The 15,575-nt window shown below is 49.4% G+C and overlaps 1 protein-coding gene across 1 annotated transcript in view; it reads right to left on the bottom strand.

Moving 5' to 3' along the window:
• Positions 1–400: 400 nt before the first annotated feature.
• ints4 (integrator complex subunit 4) overlaps positions 401–15,575 on the bottom strand; it is a 57,694-nt gene continuing 42,519 nt past the window's right edge. The window contains exons 19-23 of the mRNA XM_067985622.1: positions 14,855–14,914; positions 12,897–13,056; positions 9,590–9,733; positions 7,591–7,711; positions 401–2,030 (exon numbers count right to left, since the gene is read on the bottom strand). Coding sequence (XP_067841723.1) covers positions 1,831–2,030; positions 7,591–7,711; positions 9,590–9,733; positions 12,897–13,056; positions 14,855–14,914 — 685 coding nt within the window. The 3' untranslated portion in view covers positions 401–1,830. The remainder of the gene's footprint in view (positions 2,031–7,590; positions 7,712–9,589; positions 9,734–12,896; positions 13,057–14,854; positions 14,915–15,575) is intronic.

The raw sequence follows: 15,575 nt of genomic DNA, 5'->3' as shown, positions 1-15,575 counted from the left end.
AATAATTCTCCTTTTATCGGGAGACTCTGGGGAGCATTTCGGTCACAAGTTCTGTTTGCTGCAGTTCGTAGAGGCTCTGTTTAAATAGTCGGTCTGTGGAGTAAATAGACTCTGCTGTCGTGTGTAAAGACTGTTCGAATAGACCGTTGAGCAAATAGATTGTTTGCTGGAGATATAATCCTGCTGTATTCGGGAGACTCTGCTGTAGTTTCGGTCATAGGTTCGGAGACTCTGTTCCGCCCCTTCTCCAACTTCAGGTTGCGCTGAAAAGAAAGGGGTGGAAACCCAGTGAAACTAGGCCCCCACCCTAAATTACCGCCCACCTGCCCCCGTTTGTGCAATCCATGTACCCACCCTCCCACCACAGGAATTTTGGGCTCCGACAGCCAACAAAAACAAGTTTCTCCTTCTGTGAAAAACTTTTCCAATTTATTTTGTTTAATGAGGTTTAAAAGCGCCACCCAACTGTGGCGATCCAAATGAACCATCCGTTTATTTAAAACCAACCTCGAACCGTGATCTGGTTCTGTCCAGGTGCCCCTCTCTCCGACCCGACCCTGGGGACTGTAACATGGCTGAATGGTTTCATAATTCAACTCAGCCCGGCAACTGAAGCTTTGAAAATAAAGTACAGGGCCCACACTGCTAGACTGGGTAATACACAGGCTGGAGTGTGTTAGTGGGCAGCGGTACACTGAAGGACTGAGAGACAGTCACTGGCACCAGTGGGTTATCAATATCACAGGCTTCAAGTACTCCCGCACCCTGCGTGACTCAGTATGTAAATGCGGAGTGCAGAGCAGGCAGTGGGTGTTTTAGGCTCCCGCCATTAAATCTGAGCTGTAGTGACATTAAGGGTTCCTGCCCCGTGATTCTGGCCCCTGTTTAAAGGTAAGGCACTGACTCACCAGCGGGTGTGATTCCACGAACGTTCACCAATCTCCTCACGCCCCTCGCACCAGGGGTTCAGAAATTCCCGTTAACGGATGGGCATCGTGAATTTCTCAGCGGGAGGTAACACGGCCAAACTCAAACCCGTTCTCACGCCTGGACAGCGATCAGGAGCAGGAACTCTGGCTGGATGTTCTGCCCGCCCACCGCCCCCCCAGCCTAAGTTGCCGACGGCAGCTGTAACGTCGCAGCTGGCAGAGACCAGCGTTATACAGCACGGATCAAACCCGCGGCCCTCCTGGGCGAGCTGCTCGGAGAATAACTGGGGTCGACCCCCAGGCTGCAATCTTTCACATAAAAGTGGGGCTGATGGGAGGGGGGGGGGGGTCACAGCGAGCCCAGAATCAAACCTTCAATGACATCGAGTATTGCTCCACTGCATGTTACGGGGCAGCAATGCAGCCCTTACGTTCTGAACATTTTCAGAATCTCATAACGTTTATATCAAACTTTCAATAAGAAAAAAAAACTCAATTGTTCCAAAAACACAGTTTCCAAAAATCCACAGAATTCCTCATTCTTGGTCAATGTCCGACTTTTAGAAAAGCAGCTCACCGTCTGGGAGGACCCGAATCTGTTGAGCGCCAAAACAGAAAGGTGAAGACGCAGTGCAGGAATTCTCTAGGGGAGCGCGTAGACCTCGGTTGGTTTAGAAGTTCCCGTTAACGGATAGGCATTGTGAACGATTCAGAGTTCACGACCTGGGGTCGCTCTCGAGGTTTACAATGTCCGCACTCCCCAGTGGTTTTAGATCACAGCTGTACAATGAACCGGAAGCTTCTCCTGCCAGCAGGTTCGTGTTCTGCAAACGGCTTGTTGTCTAACCTCCTCCTCCAGCTAAGTTGTGTCTTTTTAATTCTGGCCCAGCATCGCTGGTTATCACCGCCTGGCTGGCTTGGGCATCAGGTAGACCTTGACGTGTTTGCTGAGATTAATGGTGCCCTCGATGACGTTATCCGTTTGCGGCAAAACGTCGATGCTATCGCTCCAGGCTGATCTGGAGATCGCACTTAGGCCGGACGCCCTGCTTCTACTGGAGCTGTAGGCCAGGAGCAATCGGACCTCCACCTGACAAGGCTCTGTGGGAGAGAGAGGGGGGAGAAAATGATTGGTGTTAAAATACACATGCGCACACACACACGCACGCACACACACACGCACACACACACCGCACACACACACACCCGCACACACACACACCGCACACACACACCGCGCACGCACACACACACCGCGCACGCACACACACACCGCGCACACACACCCGCACACACACACACGCGCACACACACACACGCGCACACACACACACGCGCACACACACACCGCGCACACACACACCGCGCACACACACACCGCGCACACACACACCGCGCACACACACACCGCGCACACACACCGCGCACACACACACACACGCACACACACACACACGCACACACACACACGCGCACACACACACCGCGCACACACACACCGCGCACACACACCGCGCACACACACACCGCGCACACACACACCGCGCACACACACACCGCGCACACACACACACACCGCACACACACACCCGCACACACACACGCGCACACACACACCGCGCACACACACACCGCGCACACACACACCGCGCACACACACACACCACACACACACCCGCACACACACACCCGCACACACACACACACCGCACACACACGCGCACACACACCGCACACACACACGCACACACACACGCACACACACACCGCACACACACTAGTTGAACTCCCACAGGCAGATGTAATTCAGTTCCTGTTTTAAAGTCGCTCATTCTGTGCTTATTTTTATATACTTTCACAAAACCAATGGCAATTTGGGAAGCAGTAGAAGTCAAGTTGGTTGCAGCTTTGGTCTTTCTCTCGTCGAGGCTGAGGAGCTGGGAGATGAAAATAAAAGCCTACGCACTACAGCCCCTCCCCCTGGAGAGAGGATTAACACAGGCGGTTCCCAATGTAAACGTGGACATAGGGATTTACAATAGTGACGGTCGACGCGGGAAGCGTACACTGATTGGCCCGTAGTGACTCCGACTGGAAGTCAGGTGAGGTCAGGATCTGGCTCAGCTGGGATGCCCCCCATGGCTGAATGGCTTCACTTATTGTTCTGGCTTATCCACGTGGGTGAGATACCGGAGAGTAATTGAACTGCGTGGAGCCGTAGCACAGGAAGGGTCAGTGCCTTCAGGAAAGGAGGGGAGAAAAATCACCTTTGGAAAAAAAAAGGATGACGTTCTAAAGGTATTCAAATCTCCAAAGAACATAAGAAATAGGAACAGGAAGAGGCCATTCAGCCCCTCGAGCCTGCTCCGCCATTCAACAAGATCGGGTATGGTAGTATAGTGGTTATGTTACTGGGCTAGTAATCCAGAGGCCTGGACTAAAATCCAGAGTCATGAGTTCAAATCCTGCCACGGCAGCTGGCGAATTTAAATTCAATTAATTAAATAAAAAATCTGGAATTAAAATACTAATATCAGTAATGATGGCCATGAAACTACCGGATTGTCGTAAAAACCCATCTGGTTCACTAATGTCCTTTAGGGAAGGAAACCTGCTGTCCTTACCCGGTCTGGCCTATATGTGACTCCAGACCCACAGCAATGTGGTTGATTCTTAATTGCCCTCTGAAATGGCCTAGCAAGCCACTCAGTTGTAAAATCTCGCTACGAAAAGTCATAAGAATAAAACCGGACGGACCACCCGGCATCGGACCACTAGGCACCGGACACAACAACGGCAAAACACCAAGCCCAGTCGACCCTGCAAGGTCCTCCTTACTAACATCTGGGGACTTGTGCCAAAATTGGGAGAGCTGTCCCACAGACCAGTCAAGCAACAGCCTGACATAGCCATACTTACAGATTCATATCTTTCAGCCAACGTCCCAGACTCTTCCATCACCATCCCTGGGTATGTCCTGTCCCACCGGCAGGACAGACCCACCAGAGGTGGCGGTACAGTGATATACAGTCAGGAGGGAGTGGCCCTGGGAGTCCTCAACATTGACTCTGGACCCCATGAAATCTCATGGCATCAGGTCAAACATGGGCAAGGAAACCTCCTGCTGATTACCACCGACCGTCCTCCCTCAGCTGATGAATCAGTCCTCCTCCATGTTGAGCACCACTTGGAGGAAGCACTGAGGGTAGCAAGGGCACAAAATGTACTCTGGGTGGGGGACTTCAATGTCCATCACCAAGAGTGGCTTGGTAGCACCACTACTGACCGAGCTGGCCGAGTCCTGAAGGACATAGCTGCTAGACTGGGCCTGCGGCAGGTGGTGAGCGAACCAACACGAGGGAAAAACTTACTTGACCTCGTCCTCACCAATCTACCTGTCGCAAATGCATCTGTCCATGACAGTATTGGTAGGAGTGACCACCGCACAGTTCTCGTGGAGATGAAGTCCCGTCTTCGCACTGAGGACACCATCCAACGTGTTGTGTGGCACTACCACCGTGCTAAATGGGATAGATTCAGAACAGATCTAACAGCTCAAAACTGGGCATCCATGAGGCGCTGTGGGCCATCAGCAGCAGCAGAATTGTATTCCAGCACAATCTGTAACCTCATGGCCCGGCATATTCCTCACTCTACCTATTACCAACAAGCCAGGCGGATCAACCCTGGTTCAATGAGGAGTGTAGAAGAGCATGCCAGGAGCAGCACCAGGCGTACCTAAAAATGAGGTACCAACCTGGTGAAGCTACAACTCAGGACTACATGCATGCTAAACAGCGGAAGCAACATGCTATAGACAGAGCTAAGCGATTCCACAACCAACGGATCAGATCAAAGCTCTGCAGTCCTGCCACATCCAGTCGTGAATGGTGGTGGACAATTAAACAACTAACGGGAGGAGGAGGCTCTGCAAACATCCCCATTCTCAATGATGGCGGAGTCCAGCACGTTGAGCAAATGACAAGGCTGAAGCGTTTGCAACCATCTTCAGCCAGAAGTGCCGAGTGGATGATCCATCTCAGCCTCCTCCCGATATCCCCACCATCACGGAAGCCAGTCTTCGGCCAATTCGATTCACTCCACGTGATATCAAGAAACGGCTGAGTGCACTGGATACAGCAAAGGCTATGGGCCCCGACAACATCCCAGCTGTAGTGCTGAAGACTTGTGCTCCAGAACTAGCTGCGCCTCTAGCCAAGCTGTTCCAGTACAGCTACAACACTGGCATCTACCCGACAATGTGGAAAATTGCCCAGGTATGTCCTGTCCACAAAAAGCAGGACAAATCCAATCCGGCCAATTACCGCCCCATCAGTCTACTCTCAATCATCAGCAAAGTGATGGAAGGTGTCGTCGACAGTGCTATCAAGCGGCACTTACTCACCAATAACCTGCTCACCGATGCTCAGTTTGGGTTCCGCCAGGACCACTCGGCTCCAGACCTCATTACAGCCTTGGTCCAAACATGGATAAAAGAGCTGAATTCCAGAGGTGAGGTGAGAGTGACTGCCCTTGACATCAAGGCAGCATTTGACCGAGTGTGGCACCAAGGAGCCCTAGTAAAATTGAAGTCCATGGGAATCAGGGGGAAAACTCTCCAGTGGCTGGAGTCATACCGAGCGCAAAGGAAGATGGTAGTGGTTGTTGGAGGCCAATCATCTCAGCCCCAGGACATTGCTGCAGGAGTTCCTCAGGGCAGTGTCCTAGGCCCAACCATCTTCAGCTGCTTCATCAATGACCTTCCCTCCATCATAAGGTCAGAAATGGGGATGTTCGCTGATGACTGCACAGTGTTCAGTTCCATTCGCAACCCCTCAGATAATGAAGCAGTCCGAGCCCGCATGCAGCAAGACCTGGACAACATCCAGGCTTGGGCTCATAAGTGGCAAGTAACATTCGCGCCAGATAAGTGCCAGGCAATGACCATCTCCAACAAGAGAGAGTCTAACCACCTCCCCTTGACATTCAACGGCATTACCATCGCCGAATCCCCCACCATCAACATCCTGGGGGTCACCATTGACCAGAAACTGAACTGGACCAGCCATATAAATACTGTGGCTACGAGAGCAGGTCAGAGGCTGGGTATTCTGCGGCGAGTGACTCACCTCCTGACTCCCCAAAGCCTTTCCACCATCTACAAGGCACAAGTCAGGAGTGTGATGGAATACTCTCCACTTGCCTGAATGAGTGCAGCTCCAACAACACTCAAGAAGCTCGACACCATCCAAGATAAAGCAGCCCGCTTGATTGGCACCCCATCCACCACCCTAAACATTCACTCCCTTCACCACCGGCGCACTGTGGCTGCAGTGTGCACCATCCACAGGATGCACTGCAGCAACTCGCCAAGGCTTCTTCGACAGCACCTCCCAAACCCGCGACCTCTACCACCTAGAAGGACAAGAGCAGCAGGCGCATGGGAACAACACCACCTGCACGTTCCCCTGCAAGTCACACACCATCCCGACTTGGAAATATATCGCCGTTCCTTCATTGTCGCTGGGTCAAAATCCTGGAACTCCCTTCCTACAGCACTGTGGGAGAACAGTCACCACACGGACTGCAGCGATTCAAGAAGGCGGCTCACCACCACCTTCTCGAGGGCAATTAGGGATGGGCAATAAAATGCTGGCCTCGCCAGCGACGCCCACATCCCATGAACGAATAAAAAAAAAAGATCATGGCTGATCTTCTACCTGAACTCCACTTTCCTGCCCTCATCTTATTTGAATGTGTTTACACTATCTGTGTACAGAGCTACTGCAAGAATGGACTGAGATTGTTTCCATTTAAGCAAACTCCCAATAACCAAAACCCCACGAGTTTCCATTCTTCCAACTCTGGCCTCGTACCTCTCCCCCTCTCCATCATCGGCAGCTGTACCTTCACAGGGTTTAGGCCCCACCATCTGGAATTTCTTCGTTAAAATCCCCCCCAACTGTCCACCTCCCTCTCCTCCTTTCAGACCCTCCTTAAAACCCACATTTTGACCAGGATTCTGGTCACCCCCCCCCCCCTTATCATCCCCACCTTCGGCTCGACGTCCATCTATTACACAGAATTACACAGCACAGAAACAGGCCATTCGGCCCAAAAACACCATGCTGGTGTTTATGCTTCACACCTTACTTCATCTCACCCTATCACCATATCCTTCTGTTCCTTTCTCCCTCATGTGTTTATCTAGCTTCCCCTTAAATGCATCCAAGCTATTCGCCTCAACTACTCCTTGTGGTAGTGAGTTCCACATTCTCACCACTCTCTGGGTGAAGAAGTTTCTCCTGAATTCCCTATTGGATTTATTAGTGACTATCTTATATTTGTGGCCCCTAGTCTTGCCTCCCACAAGTGGAAACATCTTCTCTACGTCTACCCTATCGAACCCCTTTCAGAATTTTGAAGACTTCCATCAGGTCACCCCTCAGTCTTCTCTTTTCTAGAGGAAAGAGCCCCAGCCTGTTCAACATTAATTGATAGTTGTAACCTCTCAGTTCTGGTATCATCCTTGTAAATCTTTATTTTTTGCACCTTCTCCAGTGCCTCTATATCCTTTTCCGATTACGTCTCTGTGTTTCTACGTTAAAGGTTTTAACGTAAATGCACGTTGTTGTTGCTACTTCAGTATTAAGCCAGTTACCTGTCCAGGCCGTGTGGGAGAGGTAGACTTGAGTAATCAATCTGTGTCTTCCAGGCCCAGGATTTCGAAAATCGGCCGGCTTGGGGTGGATTGTATGGGCCTGTCCGTCTGGATACAGGACCTGCAGGTGACACCAGGCACAATTTCAGTTACACTGCATTCCCACTTCACTGTAGACATTGCCCACAGCCTTCCCAGTTTGCTTTTGCTGTACACATATCAAGAGGGGAAAAGAAGTGTGGACATAACTTAACAGATTAAAGATAATTGGCAAAAGAACCAGAGGGGAGATGAGGAGACATATTTTTACGCAGTGACTTATGATCTGGAATGCGCTGCCTGAAAGGGCGGTGGAAGCAGATTCAATAATAACTTTCAAAAGGGAATTGGATAAATACTCGAAGGGGATAAATTTGCAGGGCTACGAGGAAAGAGCAGGGGAGTGGGACTAATTGGATATAGCTCTTTCAAAGAGCCGGCACAGGCAGGATGGGCTGAATGGCCTCCTTCTGTGTTGTAAGATTCTGTGATTATAATTTTTAAATGAGGGGGATTGGATGGTTTTTAAAACTGGATGTGAGGAAGATGTCCAGACGCTGGAGAGAGTGCAACTAAGGGCAACTAAATTGATAGCTGGGATTAGATATCTGAGTTATCAGGAGAGGCTAGTAAAGAGGAGGAACGGAGAAGAGAAGGCTCAGGGGTGAACTTAAAGTATTCAAGATCCTAAGGGGTGCAGGCAAGATAAACGCCATTACGTTTAACACAGTCACAGATTCTACAAGAGGGCTTGGAGTCAAACTTAGAGGGAAGGGTGTAGAGATTAGCTCAGATTTAACTATGCTACGCAGAGGATGGTGACAGAACGGAACAGACTGCTAAGAGAGGCAATGGTGCGGAGGGCTGAGGATACCAGCAAACTCAGGAGAGCTGGATGAGCACGCGGGGAAAAATTGGTGTGAATGGTATCGAGGGATGTGATAGTTCCTAAATACTGTGATCAGTCAGATGAACCGCAATGATCTTTTCCAGTGCTGTGTGTTCCTAGGTTACTAAGATTGAGAAACAGAGGTGAAGGGCCAGGCCCATGTGACAACAGATAGGGAAAAAGTAAATCAAGCACAAAATTCAAAACATCGAGCATGGTTACAGAAAACTCGTTTCCCCCACAGGACTGTGAATATGGGAACATAAAAGAATACGAGTAGTGGTTTATAGTCACCCAAAATCAATATAGGAAGATAGGATAATAACCTAAATCTCAATTCCCAACAGATATTGATCCTTTTTAAATTGCCAATTGTTCCTCTATATTCGCTTCAGCTGTACAGAGCTCTGGTCAGACCCTATGGGGAGTCTGCGTTCAGTTCTGGGCACTGCACCTCAGGCAGGATATGTTGGCCTTGCAGGGGGTGCAGCGGGGCTAATGATACCGGGGCTAAAAAAGGGTTAAATTATGAGGACAGGTTGCAGAGACTAGGCTTGTATTCTCTCAAGTATAGAAGATTAAGGGGTGATCTAATTGAGGTGTTTAAGATGATTAAAGGATTTGATAGGGTCGATGTCGAGAAACTATTTCCTCTGGTGGGAGAGTCCAGAACAAGGGGGGCAGAACCTTAAAATTAGAGCTCGGCCGCTCAGGGGTGATGTCAGGAAGCATTTCTTCACGCAAAGGGGAGTGGAAATCTGGAACTCTCTCCCCCAAAAAGCTGTTGAGGCTGGGGGTCAATTGAAAACTTCAAAACCGAGATTGATAGATTTTTGGTGGGTAAGGGTATTAAGGGTTATGGAACCAAGGCGGGTAAATGGAGTTAAGATACAGATCAGACCATGATCTAACTGAATGGCTCGAGGCGCTGAATGGCCTAATCCTGTTCTTATATTGATTTTATGTGATTACGAACCAGGAGGGTAAACGTGTGGGTTTCGAAATGACCACCCGGAAAATGATCGCCTGTCAATAGATAACATGCTTGTCCCGTTGATTATGATGACTTACCTGAACCTTAACAGTGTTCTGAGGATCCTGCACGTGTTCTAACGTGGCATCGATATCCAAGGCCACCACCAGCCCGGATGTGAATCTCAGAGGGTTGTCAGACTCCCCTGTTGGCTCGATGATAGTTGCAGATGCCCTGTGCACCTACAAAACAAAGGAATGAGCCAGAGTTTGGAAGCAGACGTCTGTCCTGCCCATTTGATCTCCTCCTCCTCCCAGAATATCAGCTCAAAAGATCTTCCGACTAATTCTAATGTCTCGCCGAACGGGTAGAGGGGAACCACTCTCGTCCACAGGATGGCATCTCTGACAATGCAGCACTCCGTCAGTACTGCCGGGAGTGTCGGCCCTGTGCGAGGCTCTCCTGGTGTGGAGTTCTCAACCTTCTGACCCAGGGATGAGTCTGTGAACCACCGAGCCAACATCACACTCAGCCAATCAAGGTTAGATTTCTGTACTATCTGGCACTGTCGGAGGTGCCGTCTTTCGGACGAGACGCCAAACCGAAGGCCCTGTCTGCCCTCTCAGGCGGACGTAAAAGATCCCGCGGCCACTATTTCCAAGAAGAGCAGGGATGTTCTCCTCAGTGCCCTGGGCCAATATTTATCATAAGAAATAGGGGCATGAGTAGTCCATACGGCCCCTCGAGCCCGCTCTGCCATCCAATAAGATCATGGCTGATCTTCTCCACTCTCCCGTCCGATCCCCATATCCTTTGATTCCCCTAGAGTCCAAAAATCTATCGGTCTCAGTCTTGAATATAATCAACGACTCAGCATCCACAGCCCTCTGGGGTAGAGAATTACAAAGATTCACAACCCTCCGAGTGAAGAAATTTTTCCTTAACTCAGTCTAAATGGCCGCCCTCTTATCCTGAGACTATGACCCTGAGTTCTAGACTCTCCAGCCAGGGGAAACAGCCTCTCAGCATCTACCCTGTCAAGCCACTCCAGAATTTTATACGTTTCAATGAGATCACCTCTCATTCTTCTAAACTCTAGAGAATATAGGCCCATTCTACCCAACCTCTCCTCATAGGACAACCCTCTCATCCCAGGAATCAATCGAGTGAACCTTCGTTGCAGGATTTATCCCTTAATAGAACGTCAAAAAACAGATTATCTGGTCATTTATCACACTGCTGTTTGTGGGATCTTGCTGTGCGCAAATTGGCTGCCGCGTTTCCTACATTACAACAGTGACTTCACTTCAAAAGTACTTCAATGGCTGTAAAGCGCTTTGGGACGTCGTGAAGTTGTGAAAGGCGTTATAGAAACACAAGTTCTTTCTTTCTTGTAATATTTAGTTCCATTTAATGTCAATGCAGCGTACAGTTTCACAGCTGAGGTGATGTGTTGGGGTATTTTGCTGATTCTGGATCTGATCATGAATCGAGTTCTACGGTGTTACAGGGTTTATTTTGCACCAGCAGCAGTGATGCTGTAAAATGACACACATTGATAACTCAACATTAAAAGGTTTAGGGCCACTGGTTTAACAGGAAATGTTAGCACCGATGCTGGTCAGTCCCGTCCTCTCTTCCCGTTTTCTTTTGCTTCCCTTTCTGCCGGTCCCCCTCCCTGACCGGTGGTGTGAAAAGAGCAACTACACCTCTAGGCAATTCAGTGTGTGTAAAGGGATTTGGGTTGGTTCTGAAAGACACGATACCGTGCTTTATGAACACAAGCACTTTCTTTCTTGCTCCTGTTCCGACATATTACTGATGGCCTTCAGCCAATCGCTAGGAGGTGACTGGAGAGGGGGATAATCACAGCCGTGTCCGATCCTAACCCACATTATGGGCAGACATGAGCACCTTCCGGCTGGGGGCCACTGGACAGTGAGCAGCAGTGGGAACCCCAGATAATTTTCGCCCTCCTTAACCCACAGGCAAGTTACATAGGAATGTAATAGATGGAGTTAAGATACAGATCAGCCATGATCTAACTGACAGGTTTGAGGGGCTGAATGGCCCACTCCTGTTCCTATGTACAAGACTTAAAAAAGGTCACTGTGCTCTATCTGGGCAGCCCATACTTTTTAGGAAATATAATCGCACACGATACCCCTTTTATCAATATTTTTGTGCATGTATTTATCCAACTCTCCCTTTGCCCTTCACAACAGCCCCACTGAATTCCTCGACAGTCCGTTCCATACGTTCACCATCCTCTGCCTGAAGTAGTTAAATCTTTACATCCTCCCTCTTCTATTTTTTTTCCGGTTGTGCGCTAACTGCTGCCCTGACCTAGATCAGCTAACTTAGCACAGACTGGGGACTGGGACCTGGGATCTTACTGGCCTCCAAAGCTCAATACCACACCGGGTGTTATTTTTAGGCACTAAAGCTGGCAAAAGTGACCATGAAGCTGTCATAAGATTAACACCGAAGATTATCGTAAAAACCCAACTGGTTCACTAATGTCCTTTAGGGAAGGAAACCTGCCGTCCTTACCCGGTCTGGGCCTATAGGTGACTCCAGTCCCCACACCAACATGGTTGGCTCTTAACTGCCCTCTGAAGTGGCCGAGCGAGACACTCAGTTGTATCAAACAGCTACAAAGACTGACTCCCTCCCCAACAGCACTGTGGGAGCACCTTCACCACACGGACTGCAGCGGTTCAAGAAGAAGGCCCACCACCACCTTCTCAAGCAGCAACTAGGGGGTGGGCAATAAATGCCGGCCTTGTCAGTGACGCCCACATCCCGGGAATGAATTAAAAAATAAACTGCCAGGAGAAGCTCTCGAGAGTGAATCTTAAACAGACACAGAACTGCATAGAATTTACAGCACGAGTCTCCTCCCTCCCCTCTTCATCAGCATATCCTTCTATTCCTTTCTCCCTCATGTTTATCCAGCTTCCTCTTAAATGTATCTATGCTATTCGCCTCAACTGCTCCATGTGGTAGTGAGTTCCACATTCTCACCACTCTCTGGGTAAAGAAGTTTCTCCTGAATTCCTACTGGATTTATTGGTGACTATCTTATATTTATGGCCGCTAGTTTTAGTCTCCCTCACAAGTGGAAACATCTTCTCTACGTCTACTCTAACAAACCCTTTCATAATCTTAAAGACCTCTATCAGGTCACCCCTTAGCCCCTTTTCTAGAGAAAAGAGCCCCAGCCTGCTCAGTCTTTCCTGATAGTTATAACCTCTCAGTTTTGGTATCATCCTTGTAAATCTTTTTTTTTTGCACCTTCTCCAGAGCCTCTATATCCTTTTGTTGTGCAAAGTGCATCAAAGCAACCCCACCTCCAAAATACTGCCCGCACAATCCGTGTAAAAATGCGGAATGAATGCCAACCTGCTCTGGGAGTTTCAAGAGGAGGAAGCTGTTCTGTCGTAGCATAGTCTGCAGGATCTTCACCATCTCCGCTGGTTTGCAGGCCACCAGCCTGGGCATGACTTCCAGTAGCTTCTCCACGAAGCTCTCCTGTAAGTACTGGAGTTCTGATGCAAAGCACCTGGGAGCAGGGAGGGGGAAAACAAACGATTAGGAGCAACGTTGAGAAAACTGGCATTACGCGCTGGGCGGGAACGAATAGAGAACGACGCCTCGTTAAAACTCCACAAAATCAGGTGCAAGGAGCACGAAACCCTAGATGCCATAAAGGGAAAATATCAATCATGGTCCCTGCATTCAACAACAACTATTTGCATTTATATAGCACCTTTAACATGGTAAAACATCCCAAGGCGCTTCACAGGAGTGATTATCAAACAAAATTTGACACCGAGCCACATAAGGCGAAATTAGGACAGGTGACCAAAATCTTGGTCAAAGAGGCAGATTTTAAGGAGCGTCTCAAAGGGGGAGAGAGAGGTAGAGAGGCGGAGAGGTTTAGGGAGGGAATTCCAGAGCTTAGGGCCTAGGCAGCTGAAGGCACGACCGCCATTGGTGGAGCGATGAAAATCGGGGATGTGCAAGAGGCCAGAATTGGAGGAGCGCAGAGATCTCGGAGGGTTGTAGAGCTGGAGGAGGTTACAGAGGTAGGGAGGGGCAAGGCCATGGAGGGATTTGAAAACAAAGATGAGAATTTTAAAATCGAGGCCTTGCTGGACTGGGTGCAAAGGTCATAAGAAGTTGCAGGATGAGAAGAGGCTCATAACCCTTAATAACCTTGAAGACCTTTAACAAGTTATCTTTTAATTTTCTCAACTCTAGGGAAAATGTCCCTCTCCATAAGTGTAACCCTGTATCCCTGGTAACTTCCTAGTGAATCTACACTGCACCCTTTCCACTGATATTACATGCCTCCCATACCATTTAATAATACTTCATGTATCTCTGTGAAGTTGTCCCTTAACTTCCTCTCTAGACTGTAGAACTTCAGCTTCTATGATCTTTCACACACCTCACCTCCTATATATTTGGGATGAACTGTGTTGCTCATCTCTGTCTCGTCTATGATGTGTGTCTATCCCAAGCAACGCACGGTAACCAACACTGCACATAGTACTCTGAGTGTGGTCTGACTAGTGCCGGGCGGAAGACAGAATCGGAGAGAGGGGGAGAGAGAATCAGAGAGAGGGGGAGAGAGAATCAGAGAGAGGGGGAGAGAGAATCAGAGAGAGGGGGAGAGAGAATCAGAGAGAGGGGGAGAGAGAATCAGAGAGAGGGGGAGAGAGAATCAGAGAGAGGGGGAGAGAGAATCAGAGAGAGGGGGAGAGAGAATCAGAGAGAGGGGGAGAGAGAGTCAGAGAGAGGGGGAGAGAGAGTCAGAGAGAGGGGGAGAGAGAGTCAGAGAGAGGGGGAGAGAGAGTCAGAGAGAGGGGGAGAGAGAATCAGAGAGAGGGGGAGAGAGAATCAGAGAGAGGGGGAGAGAGAATCAGAGAGAGGGGGAGAGAGAGTCAGAGAGAGGGGGAGAGAGAGTCAGAGAGAGGGGGAGAGAGAGTCAGAGAGAGGGGAGAGAGAGTCAGAGAGAGGGGAGAGAGAGTCAGAGAGAGGGGGAGAGAGAGTCAGAGAGAGGGGGAGAGAGAGTCAGAGAGAGGGGGAGAGAGAGTCAGAGAGAGGGGGAGAGAGAGTCAGAGAGAGGGGGAGAGAGAATCAGAGAGAGGGGGAGAGAGAGTCAGAGAGAGGGGGAGAGAGAATCAGAGAGAGGGGGAGAGAGAATCAGAGAGGGAGAATCAGAGAGAAGGAGAATGAGAGAGGGAGAATCAGAGAATCTTCATGGTCACTTTTACTGATACCAGCTTTTTATTCCCAGATATGTATTTTTTATTAACACTGAATTCAAATTCTCAAACTGAGGAAGTGTTTACCTGGGGAAGGTCTCGATCTCCTGCAAAAACTTCTCGCACATGTCTATGAGAGTTTCCACCCTGGAAAGAACAGGACAAACATTAAGAAGTGGCATTTAACAAAGGCATTTTTGCTTTTATATAGCATCAAAGGCCTCGAGATGTTTCTGAGGAGCCTCTCTCTCCCTCTCTCTGATTCTCTCTCTCTGATTCTCTCTCTCTCTCCCTCTCTGATTCTCTCTCTCTCTCTCTCTCTGATTCTCTCTCCCCCTCTCTCTGACTCTCTCTCCCTCTCTGATTCTCTCTCCGATTCTCTCTCCCTGATTCTCTCTCCCGCTCTCTCTGATTCTCTCTATCCCTCTCTCTGATTCTCTCTTCCCCTCTCTCTGATCCTCTCTTCCCCTCTCTCTGATCCTCTCTCCCCCTCTCTCTGATTCTCTCTTCCCCCACTCTGATTCTCTCTCCCGCTCTCTCTGATTCTCTCTCCCCCTCTCTCTGATTCTCTCTTCCCCTCTCTCTGATTCTCTCTTCCCCTCTCTCTGATTCTCTCTTCCCCTCTCTCTGATTCTCTCTTCCCCTCTCTCTGATTCTCTCTATCCCTCTCTCTGATTCTCTCTTCCCCTCTCTCTGATCCTCTCTTCCCCTCTCTCTGATCCTCTCTTCCCCTCTCTCTGATCCTCTCTCCCCCTCTCTCTGATTCTCTCTTCCCCTCCTCTCTGACTCCTCTCTCTCCCCCTCTCTA

This window comes from Heptranchias perlo, chromosome 6 (assembly GCF_035084215.1).
Source record: "Heptranchias perlo isolate sHepPer1 chromosome 6, sHepPer1.hap1, whole genome shotgun sequence".
Lineage (NCBI taxonomy): Eukaryota > Metazoa > Chordata > Chondrichthyes > Hexanchiformes > Hexanchidae > Heptranchias > Heptranchias perlo.
This window is presented reverse-complemented; position numbering and strand designations above follow the sequence as displayed.